At 35.9% G+C, this 19698-nt stretch overlaps 1 protein-coding gene across 2 annotated transcripts in view; it reads left to right on the forward strand.

The window, feature by feature from the left end:
- The window catches only part of LOC135124509 (nephrin), a 336173-nt gene that overhangs the window by 202301 nt on the left and 114174 nt on the right, over window positions 1-19698 (forward strand). For both annotated transcript variants that reach the window (XM_064049621.1, XM_064049622.1), the window contains 2 exons: window positions 223-355; window positions 11892-12100. In XM_064049621.1, the coding sequence (XP_063905691.1) occupies window positions 223-355; window positions 11892-12100 (342 nt within the window). The remainder of the gene's footprint in view (window positions 1-222; window positions 356-11891; window positions 12101-19698) is intronic.

A 19698-nucleotide genomic window follows, 5' to 3' on the forward strand; every position in this document is an offset into this window, starting at 1 on the left:
AGTCCGCAATAATTAGTTTGTATAAAGTTCAGGAATCAATACATAAAAAAACGTATGCGTCAGAAACTACTTCGTTATCTTTCAAGCTATCGAGTGACTTTGTCATAACGGATTTCTAGAAAACTGAAGGAAAACTAGCATTAAAAGTTAAAAAGTAATACGTGAAAAGTTTTCGAAGCACTGTATTTTGAGCTAATGGGCTAAAATGATTTTGTTTTTCAGTTCCAGTGACCCACCTCGAGGTGGTCGCCGGCGAGCCCGTCTACCTGCCCTGCGACATCTCGACCAGCGACGCCAACGACCAAGTGCTGCTGGTGCTGTGGTACAGGGAGGATTTAGGAACACCTATATACAGGTACATCGGCGCCTATTAATATTCCATCAGATGACAACATGCCTGCACAACATCGCTTAATACCTGTAATTCGATGCAAGTACCCATGAACATAAGCATCAGCACTATAATAATTCACTCCGATGCGGGACGATTTGATAATAAACTAACGCGATGCCGTATTTCAGCAGGCATCTCGCTAATAAACGATAACAACTGGTGCATAAACACGTACACATGTTGAACAATTAGCGAAACTCCGGAACACATACTTTTAACTTAATTAGGGAGTTGAGAAAGTCTTAATTGTAAATAATGGAGTTTAATGTAAACTGATGTTACAACGTATAAGACTAGAATAACCAAATGAATTAAATTACAACTTTGGGTCGGCTCTGCCGCGCGACACACGGTTAACCCAATTTTTCACGGGTTTACAACGGCTCCAAAACTAATCGCGTTCCGGAGATAAATTGCCGGAACACATTTTACGAAGATATTCTTTTTTACTTTACACGCGCGAGGCTTAATTTCGTCGAACGAGGGCTTTAATTAAAAAGAACATTATTAAAAAGATGCGAGCGAATTTTCGAGATATTGCCGATATATTTATCGACACGGGAAAAAAATGAACATTTTTTTCCGGCTAATAGGACCGAGCCAGAGAATTTCCAAACAGTGCGTTTTAAAATAAAAGTCAAGGTTCTATTTTCTCATCGTTTCAACGGAATATAGACGTAAGCATTATTGAAAGACTGACGTAATCACGCGCTAAGTCCATCACAATATTAACTTTGTTATTGTTCTTGCGTATTAGGAAAATATTAGGTCTGCTCTTCTATTTCTTCACAAGATATTGCTGCCCCAGTTTTCTTAGAAAAGTTCAACGAAACTTTTAAAAATCTTTACAAAAACAATACGAATCTCGAAAATATTCAGTTAGTCCCAGTCACTTTTTGTCTTTGAAATGTTATACGATTTTAATTAAGAAAAAAAAGCTGTTTAAATTGTACTTTATAAACGCTAGTAATAAACTAAAAAAGTGAAAGTATGAATCACTTATGAAAGCCCTGTAAAATGTACGTACTTTGGCTTTTTTCTATTTTCTACTTTCTCTAATTCAGAACTGTCCCAGAAATTTAACGATTGTGGATGTAATTTTCAATTTCACTAAATGCTCAATTTATGAGGGTCCTGTTATTTGTATAATATACAGAGTTGGAATGTATTAGGTATCCAATTCCCCCAGGAAACCTCCACATACTGTCACCAGACATAAGCTAAGTGTAGCAGACGTACAATTTCTCCAAGAAACACACAAAAACAAGTGCCATACGAACGTACCATGCAGGCGACTTTTAATTGCTCCAGGAAGCCATTATAATTATTTAACAAGAATTAAACAATATATATAAACATTTTTAAGTAGAAACAGGATGTACCCACCAAAAAGGGAAAAAATTTCTACCCCGTTCCCAAAGGCTAAATCTAAGTTTATTTCACTTAGAAAATTTAGCAACTACACTTTCAGCTTAGGTTAACATGAAATTATTTTTAATAATTAATTTACATTCAGTAGCAGTTTCCATCTAATTTAGTTTTTCAAATACTTTTTTGTTTGATTTTTTGCTTGTTGTTTCCTTGTCATGAAAATTTCATACCGCGTAGGATTTTGTTTAATTACCTCCGCGTTATTTAATATGGATGGTCTACTTAAAAAAATAACCATCAGAAAGTAGAAGGTTAAATGCGAAAATAGTACAAAAAGATTCATAAATTACAGCGAAATATTTGTACCTAGAGTTTCTTTATCTTGAAAAAAAGCAAAATCTGAATTAAAGTAACTGGATGTAAATAAACAAGTTACTACAGGCGTGTGGCGGCAAATTTAAAATTATGGCAGTCAACAAGAGCTAAATAAAAATACCCATAAGGGCGTTCTGGCACAAGCGGAGTTTGGGGCTCCGGTCGTGGTTGTTCTCCCCCACGACGGTGATTCTATCTATCGCAAGCCTACCGCAAAGCGCAAGCGGACAAGCCGTACGTGCAGGCCGTTACGTGCGCAAATTTGCAGTTGGATCCCGGCTACCACGAAGCCGACAGCGTAACGTCATCTCGACCGTCCCTGAATTCTATTCTAACCTGCATCTTTGTGCAGATGGCGCGATACATCCCGCCAGCTCGACGAAGAACCGCGCCCTCCGCTTCAGCCACGTTCTCTGTATTATTTACCCTCGATTCTATTTTAAATGTTCAATTTCTATGACTGATGATATTAACGACAACTGAACAAGTCCGGTCATCGTTGCGAGGAAATGCCTCGGTGATGTAATAAATCTTTAACGTTGCGAGGAAATATCTCGGTGATGTAATCAATCTTTAACGTTACGAGGAAATACCGCGGTGATTTAATGATGATAACGATACTAATAACGATGATAACTCCCTAAGGGAGAAATCATTTTAACCCCCGCCAGTTTACGATATAATAAATTTTGTTAACTTAACTGCCGTTAATGAACTATTAGCAATCTTGTGTGAAGAACTAAGAAGTTTTATAATGTAACACTTATGTATTAGCATCCAGAAACTTATTCATAACTTGTAAACAAAGGGTGTTATCCTGACTAAGTGAATTTCATGAAATCTCCTAGTAAGTGTCTGTTTGAACAAATCTAATGTTTGTTAAATTGTGTTACAACCAGTTAACGATTAAAATCCTAACCTAATCGGTGAATTAACAAACAATAAAACAAATTTACAGCACGTGTACGCAAGAATTAGCTACGCGTATTTTGGAAAACTGTGACGTCATTGTTACAATTAATTTTCGTTAAACAGAGGCTTCCTCGCGTTTATTAACTACCAAGCCAACTAATTTAACCTAGCTAACTTACAGCGTCTTGTCACCATACTCACACAATACCGAACCAAACATAGTAATGCTTTCTACTACTACCGCCCTCTAACTAAAGATCCCCTAGCGAGCTACCAACTATCCCCAAGCGCTAACGTGCACACGGTTGCCCATGTTTAACAATTTTTTATATTTAAATTTTTTTTCAAATTCAAATTATTCAAATGTGATTCCACGCCGATGTTAATTAAAATCAGCGCGAAAATTTGATTCAAATTCGGTTACCACAATATACAAGTTGCCAAATTTTCACTTCGCTGTCAATGAACGTCGGTTTAGAAACTTGGATATTAAAATACAAAATCTGCTTAAACTATTTTCACTAACAGCATGTAGCTCCTCAAAAACCAGTTCAAATACTATAGCAATGAAAATCACAAAGCAGGTGACTTTAAAGATTATAAATCTCCCACTGAACATATACTTTACCAGGCTTTTCGAAATTCTCCATTCACATAGTTTGTGAATTGATTGATATATTCACTTGAATGGAAATGTTATATTTTGACCTTTTCTTTCACAATCTTGTTCTTTCAGTTCATAGACCATCTAAATTCGGAGCTACAACTTCAAGTCGTTTTTCTAAATGGCACCACTGTCCCATAACCTTTTCTTTCACAATCTTGTTCTTTCGGTTCATCAACCGTCTAAATTCGGAGCTACAACTTTAAGTCGTTTTTCTAAATGGCACCACTGTCCCATATTCCTCTTTTATTCTTGGAGAGTTCTTCTAATTAATCGATTAATCCTCTCCTACTGATTCGATAAACTCACATCAAACCTATTTGTAGAAACCAGAAAAAAAAAACGCTCCTCCGAAAACCTGATTTTCCGTTGAGTAAATTAACTCCACTTTTTTATAAATTCATGAAACCCGTCTCCAGGAAGTGTTATTCGAACACGCGAGTTCTTACAGCTATAGTTCTTTGTAGACGATTTTCGTTTCCCCTGCGCCATTTTGACACTTTTCCTTGGGCGCAAATCCGTTCCCTTTGAATATTTCAGGAGCGTATTTTTTCGGGCGTTTCTGCGCCCGTTCCTCCAAAGGTAATTACTTGTATGCCAATTAGGGTATAAATCTGTAAGAATTAGCTCGTAAAGCTCTCACAATCCAGGAACGTCAGCCCGACCTGAATACAAAAGCGGCTCCTTCTTGTATACCCACTCCAGCGAAGTTGATGCATTACGCATCGTGCACTGTTGCTATAAATATTAATTTTTCCGGTCTTAAATTCAGATGTGCACTACTTTGTGCTCGCGGCCGACCACTGATTAAACTATAAATTGAGCTCTCGGCGAGCTTTTGCGTTATTATGAGGAGAAGGCTCCGAAATCTGCGCGTGGAAGTTATTTGACGTCTTGACAGGCTTATTAGGAATCGGTAAATATGGAGAAAAATTAAATTTCGGCTTAATCGTGATTTACGCGGACTAAAGGCACTATTATAAAATTACGTGAGGGTTTAATAAAGTTGCCGGAGCGGCTACTCATTTAGGAAGCGCTTTTTCATCCCGGAGGTGTTATGAAAGTTTGCAAAAAAGAATTTTATTTTATTAAATTCAATTTAGACAGTCTCGGCTCGTACGTGCAGGATTTTGGAACGCTTTCTATTTTCTGCGGTTTGGAATTTTATTGACTAAGTTAAACGAGTTCCATTAACCTTAATATAAACATTCACACAACTGGTACCGTTTGGGAAAGTTTTATTTAATGTAGAGTCATTTCCGTATAGTAGAAGCTTGATGGGGAAAGTTTGCAAAGTAAGCCTACAAGTTTGACCACGTACTGCAAAAACTTTCTTCTCTCGTATTGAATAGTCGGAAACATTTGCGACATGCTTTTCACAAAAATGAAAATTGTTGGCTTGCGGTTTCAGTGTATGTTAGCAGCTTTAATATCGGAAATGTAAAAATCTTACGAGCTTTAAAGTTAAAAACAACTTACAAACTAGTGGAAAACGAGTTTCGAGAAACAAAAAGCTCACTATAAAGGAAAATTGCGCTCGGGGGAATTTGCTGCAACGAGGTTTTATGGAACCTTTCAAACTAATTGGCGAAATTATGTAGGTCGAGAGGAACTTAAAGATTTGATGGACGTCACGTACGATATTTCCTCACGTCATAAAATTTCAACTACACCTGCGAAAATGCAGCTGAAAATAAATTTAAATTAGTTTTAACTGTTGTTTGTATTACTTTTACCACTATTTTATTTGTTATAGTGACTAGTGTTTTTTTGCTCCATGCAGCATTTATTAAATTTTCGTCGACTCCGACAAGTGCTTTGGCTTCGGCAGGCAGCGAAACTGATGTTAATATTCTTTAGACACGAATCACAATGACTAGTCTACAACTTGTTGAATAAATAACAAAATAACTATTCCAGTAGATCTAATATAACCCAAAATTTATATTGTAGAAGTTAATTTTAATAGAAGCTTCTCGGAACTTAATGAACAGTAACAAAAAACGAATCAATATAGTAATATTAATAACAGTAAAAAAATTTAATATTTAATAATTATTCTAAATTACCAACAACATTAAAATCAATATTATAAAGGTTTCCACAGGGATTTACAGGCTAATTTTGGGTCATATTAATACGTTTTCTACTATTTTATAAATCAATGTCAGTTCATTTTATCATGATCTCGTTAAAGCATAACTAATGCAGTAGTTCAACTGTTGTGTAGATAGTTAAATAAAATATAGAATTACAAAATACAATCATGATTCTTGTATGAAAGAATTAAAATATGGTGTTCCACAAGGTTCAACTTTTTTATCAAAATAAGTATTTAGATAATTTTGTATACGGTATTTTCAAAAAAATATTGGCAGCCAAATATACAGGGTGATTTCGAAATATATGCAATGATTTTAACCACGGCATTACGTAACGTAGTAGTGTGGAAATATAGAAAAAACAAATCAAAAATCGAATGGAGCAAAACCCCCATGAACCAGCCTCAATACGAAGTCACTGATCCACCTTGTAAACAGATATGTAAAAACGTTTGAATATAAACGACGTATACACTTTCAGTTTCAAATAAAAGTAAAACCGACTTTTTGCTGCTTATCATTCGTTCATTCATGCATTCTTCATCGTTAAAGGTTAGTGCGAAAGTTTTTTGATAATGCTTCATGATGCTCGACTTTTCATTCTGACGGATGTTTGGTCCTTGAGACAACGATTTTACATTGTTTGTTAGAACAAAAATAAGAGAAACTTAGAATGCTACTACCTTTTTACAAGAAATGTTGAAAATGTTGATCTTGACTAGCAATACAGGCTTCAGAGCGTCGCAAGATGTTTGTTAATAGGTAAAAAACCACCGGAGTAGCAGCTGCCGTACTTGTTGACGAGCATGTGGATTTTCTTCGGACCAAATGTGAATGTTGTGGCTGTTGAAAACAGCATTGCGGGTGAATCCTGCTTCATCCGTAAACAAAATGCACTTTAAAAAGTTAGTGCGTTCATAACACTGCGGTAATAACCATTTGCAGCAAATTACACAACGTGGACAATGAGCGGGCTCCAAACTTTGCACTTTTTGAACGTGGTATGGATGTAGGCCTTGTTCTTTTAATGTACGATGCACTACAAGCTGTGAAACTCCAACTTCAGCTGCAAGTCGGCAAGTGCTGATATCGGGCTCTTCTTCGTCGCGTTCCAAAATTTGTTCTTCAGCTTGCAGTATTCTTTCTATCCTATCACGGCCACGATCGTGAGTTTGAGGTTGAGGTATTGACACACTCTGAATTAGAAAACTTCACCATAAACCAACTCTCGCCCGTTCGATGCAAGTAACAGATCATGGCTGGCCATTTTCTTATTTTTGCTCGTTTCTTATCAGTCCCTTTTTTGATTCTTAATCTGAGTCATTCTGTACCATTAATTGAAAGAAGTAGGTCAAGAAACACTACCAGCGGCGTTCTAGACACTGCTATCACGTAGGACCGTGAATTTTACACATTGACATAATCGTATTGTGTGTGAGCTATTCCACTTTTTTTGCATATATTCCGCAATTACCGTGTATATTAACATCAAAGTACAAGCAAATTTGTGGGTGCTGTATTAAATATATTGCTTACTTGGGAGGCCCCATGTTATCAGCTCATCGCCAATTACGCGTTGAAGTATCTGAGCGTGTTATTAACGGTTTATCATTGTTTCACACAACAGCTGTACAGAGGAAAATAGTTCTCGTACAGAGAGAATATTTATAGTGCAACGGCATGCTGTCCCAATTATTTCCAATTTTAACTACAGAGGCGACGTCAAGAAAATGTTCATTAACAAGAAAATCATGACAATTAAATCAGCTTCTAATAACTACTTAGTGTACAGAATATTAAACAGTACAGTTTACGTTCTGGTATGGATAGTCATGTTACTAGAATAAAATATAATTCAAAGCACCACTTTGCTCATGTTTAAAAAAAAAGTAGCAGACAATTATTACCGTCAGAGATTCTTTAACAAATTTTATTCTTGGCACAATTTAAGAAGAAATTAAGTTATTGTTATTATTATACTGTTTATTAATGTGCATACAGTTTTACTTATATATAATATATTTTTATTAGCCGCTTTTCTGACGATTGGAACATTGTTTTGTCCAAGCAATTTGTGAAATTTAAAAAACTAGGTGCAAAGCCAAAGGAACTAAGCTTATTGTGTCTACTCTGTATCAAATTTGGACCCAACCGTTCATTTCTTGGCTACTCTACGGAACAAAACTTACTAACTTGGGTAGACCTAAACGCCCTGGGAGAAATCGGTTCTGGAGAATTAAAAAAAATCCTGCATAGTTATGTGTATGATTAAAAATTGCTCGAGCCAATAGTTTGGTGATTAGGGTTTCGATAAATGTTTCATACAACCAAACCGACACTAATTTGTTCTTTTCTTTCAAACCATGTAATCGTCTCATTCGGTGCTACTAAGTGTTAAATTAGTTGCAACGAATTTACCTGATGTTAAATTATGCCACACTTTATCAACGATTCAAACAAGAAATTTACATTATGTTAAATTTTGCCTTGATCCAAGTGACTGGTTACTTAAAACCATTAGCTTTGAAAGTTTATATCGTGGACTGTCCCCAGCTTATCCCAAACAAACACATGATAAATAAACTAAATCCGGCGTTGCGAGAAAAGCTTCTCGGTGATGTAATTTTCCACGTTGCGAGAAAATATTTCTCAGTGATCTAGCTTTCCACGTTGCGAGAAAAATATATCGGTGATGTGATGATAATATGATGTTAATAACTGCCTAAGGGGCGAAATTTTTAATCCTCCCGTACCTCAGTTCACGATATTATGAATTCTACCGCACTTTCACGGTTCTTTTCCCAGAGTGGGACAACGTTAGATTGATTAAGTGAATTTCAGGAAATCTCCAAGCAAGTGCTTGATCTAAACAAACTCCTGACTGTTAAATTGTATTAGAACCAGTAATGATTACATTCCTAACATGCACTGTGAATTTACAAACAATAAAACGAATTTACAGCACGTGTTGGCGTCGGTCGAAAATTCGCCTATTTCCGCTTCGAAAAACCGTAAGAATTAGCTACGCGTGTTGGGGAAACTGTGGCGTCGTCGTCGTTACGATTAATTTTCTTTAAACAAAGGCTTCTTCCTTTTTTCCAGCTACCAAACCAACTAAAGTTAACCTAGCTAACTCACCCCGTGGTTTCACTCATAACAAATAAACCAAAAGTGACGCGTCACGACCCTCTAGTCACTAAATTAACTTCTACCAACCCTTTCAACAGAAATTTCCTAGGAGAGCTATCAACTACTCAAAAAGCGCTGAATGCACGTTCAGCATGGTTGCCTATGTTTAACGATTTTCTTGATTGATTTTTTTTTCAAATTCATATTATTCAAATGCCATTTCGCGCCGTTGTTTTTTTTCAGTTTAACTTTCTCCAATTATTATTAAACTTTGAAAAGATACGAATCCACAGAATCTTCTTTGAAAAACTGTTAACCATATTCCAACCTTCTTGGAATGAAAAGGTATCTAAAGAAAAGTATGTGGATTTTTTTTAGTCCAGTTTCAAAATGTCTACAAGTTAACAACCATATAAATGCAACTAAGCTCATAGCCAAAGAATGTTATTTTGAAACCCGTTATTATAATATTCAAGACGACGAAGGATATCTGCAGGAAAAGTTCATATGCCGTGGTAATCATCTAAAACTAAAGGCTTTTCCATTGATTTATCATTGCTTACATGCCAGTTCTCAGGAATCTATTAATTACATCCCGAACATAATTAAATAAAAAAGCGTCCTGAATTTCAATTTCTGGAAACCTTGCAACGTACATACTCCTACAAGCTGACATTGCGTAGAACAATTCGCCACTCTAGAATGTTCACTTACGATAATGAGACGTCGCACTGAATGTGGCTTGTTCCAAAGAATAGACAATTGTTGCTAATTCACAACTTGAGTAAATTGCAACATTTTAATACCAAACACACAAATTACTCTTTGAATTAAAATAATGTATAAATTTAAAAAGCTGTTTAATTTATAATCGATCAAAAACACTGCGAAACTATGAATATTAATTTTAAATATCAGAATTATTCTGACAGATGATATATTAGTTAAAACCAGAAGTATCCATCAGCACGAAGAGGGGAAAATTTACATTTTTCAGTGTTACAGGTCACTATATATGAAATATTTCACCAAAGAAAAAATAATAACTAGAGAGCGGATTTTATGAAATTTGCATATTCGTTATTTTTTGCATATAAGTCTTGATATTTAATATGTGAACGAATCATGCTAATTAAAAATGAATACAGCTATAAAAAAAATTGCATATTTGCATATATTTGCCTTCTGCTGCATATTTCACGTAACGGGTGCATATTTTGCATTTTTATGAATTTTTGTGCTAATTTGAAAAAAAAAAATGATTGTCATTCTATCGGCATTTATCTAGAAAGACGAAATTTCATGAATCATATTGCAAATATTGTCCTGAGCTTCAAATAACTAGGGAAGGTTTGGGTTTTATGGTAGTTCTGAGAAACCACTGGGTGTTAAGCCATCCTTCCAGGTAAATTTCGCCGTAATTACTTTTGGAAATAAGTTCATTCCCAATATTTTTGTTCGTTACTTCAGTGTGTTACTGGTATGTTTTGTGGTGGTCGAAGGAACATTATCCTATTATTTTTCATCGTGAATTTGCATTAAAAGCATTTAAAGCGATACAGGTGTGTTAATATGTCGAAAATAACTCAAAATAATTTAAAGATTAAACTTTTTCCTGAACTTATTCTTCAAGAAGGAACTGTGTTTTGTCGCGCCTGCTTTAAACCGCTAAGTATTTTTATATCTGTGGACGTAGTACTCAGTTTTTCTATTTACAAATACAGTATAATCTCACTAATCCGGCACTATTAAAAACCGGAAGGTGCCGGATTATTGGAATGTTCGGATTACTGGATTATAGTGAAAAAGTCATAGGTAATGAATAAAATAAAGCATATCATAGAGGGTAGACCGAAGCGCACAGGTCTAGAGGGGTGAGGGAGGCGTGGGCAGAGGGTGCCGGATTATTGGACGTGCCGATCTATCGAAGTGCCGGATTAGTGAGATTATACTGTGCATACTTTAGAATCACCGGAAAAACTTTTTGTTAGAATATTTCGGAAAATATTGAAAACTAAATTGTTACCAAAATAGTAATTAAATAGTCGATTACTACTATTTTTTAATTTGTTCTATTTATATTTATTTTTTAGTATAAAAATATTATCATTAAAAATGTGATTTATGTGTTAGTGAGATGTAATTAAACACCTTGTAATGTGATTTATGTATTTTTTGCAATAAAACGTAAGCTCGGGAAACCTGTTTTTGTAATTTGTAAATAAATTTAGTTCGCTTATTACGCTTTTTTTTTAATTTTTGGAGCATATGCAACTGCATATCTCTGCATATATTAAGAAAGTTACTGCATATTTGCATAAATTTGGTGTATATCATATGATTATATTTCCCAAAATTTTGCTGCATATTTTCCGCTCCCTAATAATAACCATGCCCATTAACTCATTTGATATTTTGTTGTAACAACATGCTAAGATAAGTCAATTACAAGTCTTATAAAGCAATATGTACCCTTAAAAGAACTGATCGATCTGAAGATTATCGTAATCTTTGCATACAGTAGTCTGCTTGAGGTACTACACATATCTTATCATTAATATTGAATATTTTCGCTAAGATTCTTTAATTATTAGATTAGACCCCATTTCATTGTTAACTGAAGATTTGTGAACTTAAATACCCCAGAACTTTAAACCGCGCCCTCCGTTCTCCCCGGCCGACCTCTCCCCTATCTCCCGATTCCATCGCCGATAATTATTTCGATCGTTTCCGGGAAAGAAGAGCAACCTTATCGGTCGCATCGTATCGGAAAAAAATGCTAATAAAACTTTCCGTTGCGCAAGATATAAGAAAATTAGATTAGTTTTAGAGTAAACAGCCTACGCTCGCAACCTTTTAAAGCCCTACACTGTTTCGAGCTGAAAACTTTTGCACCCAACTCAAACAATCGACCGGAACTTAACATAGTTTCCTGTATTTGCAGTGTGGACGGACGGGATAGGGATTTTAGCTTGGCCGAGCGTTGGTCCGACGAAAATGTGTTTGCGAATAGGGCCTACTTCATGCCGGAGAAGCAACCGGCGGAGCTGGGAGTGGACCACATCAGGGAGTCGGACCAGGCGGTGTACCGGTGCAGGGTGGACTTCAAGAAGGCCCAGACGAGGAACAGCCAAGTCAACCTCACGGTCATCGGTAAGTGAATCGCCGTTGTGCGGAGCCGCCGGGCGCCAAGCGGAATTATTTTTTCCGCTGTAATCGCATCTGGGGGACTGGTTGTCGCATTTATCAGAGACTGTTTCGCCTCTACTGGTTGGTGTCGATTTGGCGCAGTCCCGCTCGTCGTCGTATTACCACATTCGCGACTAAAATTAAGATGTGCGCCAAATCAGCACCGACCAGTAGAAGCGAAAATCCCTCAGACAATCTCTAGTCTATACGGCAAATCATCTCTCAGACGACGTAATAATCTGACGTCCCATTCAAATTGCGCTCGGTTGGTAACAGAACGCAAAACGCCAGTAACGATCAGTGCTAATTTTGGACATCTCGTTTATCCTATTATGGCGCGCCACGTATAAATAGCACCTCCACATTAGCCTGTGAAGTCACTCTGGTTATGAAAATCGATCTGCCAGCCAATAACCTTTTTCATCTAAATTAAGTGGCGACGTACTCTGTCACGATACGGCCCTCGTCGCTTTTTAATTTCTTGCATAAGCGTGTTGGTCTAATAAAAAACGCCATCGACAATCAATGATGACCTGATTAATTATTAAGAGCCTCTGTTTTGTGTCAGTATTTAGAAAATAATCATTTTCCTTGTGTCAACGTCGACAAGCGCATATTTAATTCACGAAGTAATTAAGTTTTTATAGAGGACAACTCATTACATGTTTCCGTGAAGTTTCGCCGCCTTCCGTTGAAGAAACACGCAGGACATGACGAAATGGTTTTTTTATCTAGACAGAGTCAAATTATAAAAAACTGTTATTATTTTTAGTCCACATGAAACATCGCTATATCATCGCGTTGATTAATTTCACGAAGGATTAGTTCAAACGGGTTTCCTGGCTTGGATGTATAGAACCAGTATCTATAGTGTCTATTCCTGATTTTACATAACTTACATGATAACGATCTTAACCCAAATTTATCTCCCTAAAAAGTTAAATTACGACAAAAATTTTGTGCCTACATATATTAAAAAACAAAGACGGTGTAGTTCCATTCAGAAGGGAGAATCATCACAAATTCTGCTTGATGAAGTATGAAACAAATGGATCTAAAGTTATTCAAACAGAACTTCCCTCCTTCCTGCAGCACAAGCAATTAAGTTCAGTAAAATTTGAAGAAAAGAATTTAATTTTTACTTCCCGAGCGTAAGCTAAGGAATAGTAATCGAGTCCATCGGACGAATGGCCACTTTTATATTTTCTCGACGTTTCATAACCCCTAAAGAACGAAAAAAGTAGGCTTCCGTTTCCGTCTGTCTATCTGTCTGTCCGTTTGTTTATCTGTTTGTCTGTGTGTCTGTCTGTCTGGTGTTTGTATCCATTTTTCTTAGACGTCGCACGTTCGATTCCAACATTGGCCTTTCGTTTTTCTTTTTTTTTCTGTCTTTTTCTTTCGCATTGTGTATTAGCTATGTTTATGACGTCATAAAAAAAAATATTGGTGAAATTACCCCACTTTCTCAAAAAGGCAGAACACACCCTTTTTATTTAAAAATGTAAAACTTTCTCGGGTGTCTCAAGTGTCGTTTTTAAAATTGTAAAATCTTCTCGGGGGCGCCAAATACCTTTTTTTTAATGTGAAACCTTCTCGGGAGTCCCAGTTATTTTTTTATGTAAAACCTTCTCGGGAGCGCCAAATGTTTTATTTAGAATGTGAAACCTTCCTGGGGGGGTCCCAACTGTCTTTTCAAAAAATATAAAACCTTTTCGGGGGCACCAAATGTCTTTTTTTAATAATTTAAAACCTTTTCGGGGGTCCCAACTGTCCTTTTTTAAAGAATGTAAAACCTTCTCGGGGGCCCCAAGCGTCTTTTTTTTAAGAATGTGAAACTTTCTCGAGAGCATCAAATGTTTTTTTTAATGTGAAACCTTCTCGGGTGTCCCAAGTGTCGTTTTTAAAAATGTAAAATCTTCTCGGGGGCACCAAATACAATTTTTTAATGTGAAACCTTCTTGAGGGTCCCAACTATCTTTTTTAAAAATGTAAAACCTTCTCATGGCCCCCAAATGTATTTTTTTTTTGTAAAACGTTCTCGGGGGCGCCAAACGTTTTATTTAGAATTGGAAACCTTCCTGGGGGTCCCAACTGTCTTTTTAAAAAATCTAAAACCTTCTCAGGAGCGGCAAATGTCTTTTTTTTAAGAATGTGAAACCTTCTTGGGGGTCCCAACTGTCCTTTTTTAAAGAAGGTTAAACCTTCTCGGGGGCTCCAAGTGAATTTTTTTTAAGAATGTGAAACCTTCTCGAAATCCCCAAACGTTTTTTATTAAGAATGTGAAACCTTCTCGGGGATCCCAACTGTCCTTTTTTAAAGAAGGTAAAACCTTCTCGGGGGCCCCAAGTGTCTTTTTTTAAGAATGTGAAACCTTCTCGAGATCCCCAAACGTTTTTTATTAAGAATGTGAAACCTTCTCGGGGATCCCAACTGTCCTTTTTTAAAGAAGGCAAAACCATCTCGGGGGCTAAAAGTGTCTTTTTTTAAGAATATTATAAATCTTCTGGGGGCTCCCAACTTTATGCAGATTTTAGATAGGATTTACTCTGCAAAACTTTGAGATGACGTCATCGAGTTTTAGAAAGAAATGAACAAGAAAATTTTAGTTTTAATTTGCCATGTTTATCTTAAAAGTCTGCAGAATTTCAAAGCAACCGGTTTTATAATTTCGAAGTTAAATTGTAAAATGCTAACTTTAAATTGGAAGGTTTAATTCCATCAGGAAGGGGGAATCACCATAAATGCTGCACGATGTCTCGAATTAAAACACACTTTTTTCCAAATAATTAAAAAGGGAAATATGCATACAAATGCATTTTGCTTTAAATCTCGGCTTTAATTTTTGAAATAATCTTTAGTAAAAAATTCGCCTCAAGATGCGACATTTTGTATTTCAGGGGAGACAGCGTTCCGCACAGAAACTGCGCATTTTTCGAAATTTGTGTACAAACTGTCGGCAAATGCTGTAATCACTATCTCCTCCCCGGGAAAAATATGACGTTTTTATGCCATTTGCTTCGGAACTCGAATACGCGGTTTCAGCAACCTCGAAAATTATTCAGAATATGCACGAATGATAAAACAAAATACAATTTACATAAAGCCACATGAATAAATTGAATTTATTCTCATTTTTTGTCCCAGCGGTAAAAAAATAATAAACCGACACGTCCTGATATTCTAATTTAATGTATTCATACACTGTTGTATCATCCCGCGCGATTTAAACGAGAAAATAAGTGGGGTACCCCGTGTGATTTAAAAGCACTCAAAATAAACATCTAGACAAGACGACGCAGGTGAAACGAAGATAATCTTTGTTGGTGGAAAAAATTGTTGAATATTAAAACGAGAGCTCGCGTTCTAGGCATTTTAATTTGCGTTTAGCAAAAAATAACGCCAAGGACTCGGCAACCAGCAGGCACTGATTTTAATTCACACTAGAAAATCGATAAATTTCTCCTTGAAAAAAACTGCCCGTTGAACTGAAAATTGCTTCAACTTCGTCCAAACTCTTTTTTTAAGTTTAAAACTTCTCACCTTCGCTTGTTTGTAAGCAGCTATAAAGTTTCCTCAAAAAATTAATGACGACTTCGACCCTATTATGCGAATACCTCCAGACATATTTCTTCAACAAAAACGAATAAAGTACTGTTTGAATAGGTGTCGACAGTCTACCAGGAATATTTAACGTTGCATTACGAAGGCACGCCCGAAGTAGGAGAAAATATCAAAAGAGCCGCGTGATTGCCACAAAGCAAAATAAAGCTCTCTGCTTTGCTTGAACATAATTTCAAGAAACGCCAACAAATACACGACGAGAACACCCATTGTTCGTTCCATAAATATTCATTATTTCAGGTGGAATATTTTGAGCGTCGGAGATGTGAGCCGTATCTCAAAGAATCTGACAGTGGCAGAGAGGAAAAGCTCTTAAGAGAGGCGCAACGGCAATATACTTTTGCTTTTCAATTATTGAAAACAGATGTGAATAAAGTGCACGTTAAGTTTTAACGCCGGCATTTGAATTTTGCGTAAATTATGCATGGAGGCGGAACATGCACGAAGAGCACCCTAAAATCTGACGCTTGTAAAGTTAATAATAATAATAATAATAATAAATGTATGCCCAACGGATTGTTTCATTTACAGGACAATTTACATACATACTTATATGTAAATATATTTTATGGCCCTTATTTCTAGTGTAGGTAAATTCAGAAAAGAAGAAGATTTCTGGTTCTGTCTGTTCATCAAAGAAAAAAACCCATATCTACTACTCGAACAGAGAAGTGTAATCCGGTCCCCTGGTTGAATGAATACCATGAGTTTTAAACGATATACTTACATTTCAGAACTTTTTTCTGAACACGTTCTAAATCAAGCTCATAACAGTGGTTTAATAGACCTCAAACTACGGAAGGATATTCCACTTTAGTAAGAATAAGCGCATTGTAGAGAATTCTCATAACAAAGCCGAGTAATTTGGTGACATAACTACATATCATATCAAGATGGTTGGAGAAAGATACTTTTCCACCAAAAACTACTCCTAAATCTTTTATGATCTCTTTCAGTGCTAGTGGAATATCATCCAGTGAATAATCCGTATCAATCAAATATAATTTCCTTGTGTTAACTATTTGGTTAACACAGAATCTTCTTTAAACAAACCCAGATTTCTGTACTTGATCCTCACAAAAACTAACTAAAATTCCAGCGGCGACGCGTCGACTGTGTGCCGCCACAATAACTTGAATAACCCAACATATCTTCAAAAAAAGGATGAGCGATAACTGTAAAACTCAACAGCTTTTAGCAGCTTTCAGATCAGCAACCAGCTAACTAAAACACGCGAACTTTCTCATTAAATCCGTCAACAAAAACTCTTCGGAATCTTTATTCGCTTGCACATACAGATGAACCAGCGACCTACATCCAGCAAGAACTTCTAGTTTGAATTACTAAGCTTCGCCTGTTCCAGCCAAGTAAGATTAATCAAAGTTGCCGGATTGGATGCAGCACACGATGCAGTCCCTTTTTATCGGCTTCTGCCTAATAAAGTCGCGAACTTCGTCCTGTCAGACGTAATTTAAAGAATTTTGTCAAGTTGTATTGTATGTGGACATTTACATAATCGAGAATCGATGGCGTAATTTGGGAAACGTTTATTCACGGCTGGCCTCTAATGATGGCCGGTAGACCCAGGTGGTCACGATGAATTTCAAATGTAGTGAAAGCACACGATCGAAATGGAGACATAAATATGGGAGAAGCGATACTCGATGTAAATTAATGGGAAGCGATGATGGCGGAGGATGTGGGCAATTGTGACGCTGCAAATGCCGCAGAGCGTTTGGGGAACGAGCGATGGGTTCTTCACCAAAAAGCCTTGGTATTTAGAGATCGTGTTACGGTTGAAACAATAAGAAACTGCCATATTCACTAGCATAGGGAAGTTCCCCGTCTATTCATAATCGTCAAGTCTAATTAATAACGTCATATGATAAAAACGAGCTCGCTTTCAATACGCCTAGAACACACCTGATTTGGTACCTTGATTTGAAATGGCGACGACTAATCAAAAGCGTATCTCGGCAAAAATCATGGTTATATGTTTTTTTTCTCAGAAATTATGTGATGGACATATTCTGTATTTGAAGAACCCATATTTATCTGTTTACCAAGGGTATAATTTGTCAATAGTTATATTATTAAAAACATGAGTACAAGTGATAATTAAAATCGTGTCAACAGTAATTGACACATAAGAAGGTACTATATTACTGTATAATTATTTATTCGTTTCCACTTGCCAGTTGTAACGACGTGTGCCAAGTATCACAACCAACGACATACGTACATTAAACAAATAATAACTAATGTAATTTAATCTAGTAGAAATATGTATGCATTCATAATCAAATATTTTATAATTGAATATAAGAATAAAAAATCCAATTCTATTATTTCTAAATCTACAATACATTTTATAAATTTAATTTTCTTAAATGATGGCACAGAGTCTGGAAGCCACTCTAAAAATTATTATTCAAATATTGACGAACTGCAACAACATAGTGAGAGGACCACCATCTCCTTGAAACAACACTTGGGGCCTTTATCTAATAAGTATGCAATAATTAGCTAAATGTCAAATGATTTCAACAGCTAATTAATTTGTTTAAATTAATTTAAATGAAATCATTCTAGGCAACAAAGTGTGTTTTAAAAAACAAATACTGGCATAAGATGTGTTTTATAACAAACAGTGGAAAAATTATTCTGAAGGTTATGAATTTTTTGCATTATTCTGCATAACACAAGGTTCCAGAAAAATAAATATATATAAGCAAATGCAATTTACTATCAAACTAAAAACAAGTAATTACTTTTGAATGAATATCAGATGTTAACTAATGTTTCCTAATGGGTTGTGAATACATTATTATTAATGATTTGTTTCAAGTACACTGTTGGAGATCAAGACTGTTGGAATTTGTCATTTTCAGCAGTGTTTGTAGTAATAATTAGTAAAACACAAACTACCTTTATTTCATAAATTTTTAAGATGACGTCATCAAATTCCTATAGGGAATGAATAAATAAATGTTGGTTGATATTCTGTAATCTTTTGAATGGTCATAACGTCTTGTCAAAATTTCAAAAAAATTCGTTCTGTAGGTTTCACAAGAAACAATTTTTGTTAACAAATTTTATTTTCTTTTACGGCAACCCACATGCGTAACTTTTAAAAATGGAGACATTGTTAAAACACAAATAAAGCTTCATGTCACAATATAAATTCCCAGTAAAATTTAGATAGCAAAACTCTGACATGAGGTTATAAAATTATTGGACTAAATAGACATTTAAACTTTCAAAATAAATTCAAAAAAATTAACCCAGTTTTGATTAATTGTAAATCATTCACCTGCCAGTCGATCCGATTTTATCATAACAAGTTTTGAATTTTCAAGGTTTCGAAATTAATTAATATAAATAAATAATTACTTAATAACTGACTTTGAATGCACTCTGTCCATTACCGCTACACCTAAATAGTTGGTTACGAGTATCTCATACGGAGTGTTTGTGAATTTTAATTTATTCTATGTGTAACAAGTGCATTTGTACGAGTGCACGTGCAACCCCAAAAAGGTCATTGTCGCGAGCTGATTTGTCTCGGCTGTTCATCATGGGTCGAAATTCTTGTTAACGACCCCTTAAAAATCACTTCTTCCGAACCTTCCCAGAAAATCCCAACAAATAGATCCATATACTTCCTTTGTCCCATCTAGCTATATCCTGTCCTCTCTGCATGTGGCACTGGACCCTCGGGTTAAGTTTATAGTACCACATGTCCAATCTTTTCCGAGGGAGTCGTTAAAAAAAGTAAATTGAGTTTAAAGCGTGCCTAGCCCTTTTGTCGAATTTCAAGAAACGGCACAGTTTTATAGCGACCATGATGGATGGGGACAGAGGCAGAGAAGGGCTTTGTTTGAGAGATCCCGTTATCGAAATGGCGTGATGCGATTCCTCACTTTGTAAATAATTGTGTA

The sequence above is a fragment of the Zophobas morio genome, unplaced genomic scaffold (assembly GCF_036711695.1).
Source record: "Zophobas morio isolate AGI-343-1 ecotype UQ-CSIRO unplaced genomic scaffold, CSIRO_AGI_Zmor_V1 ptg000007l, whole genome shotgun sequence".
Lineage (NCBI taxonomy): Eukaryota > Metazoa > Arthropoda > Insecta > Coleoptera > Tenebrionidae > Zophobas > Zophobas morio.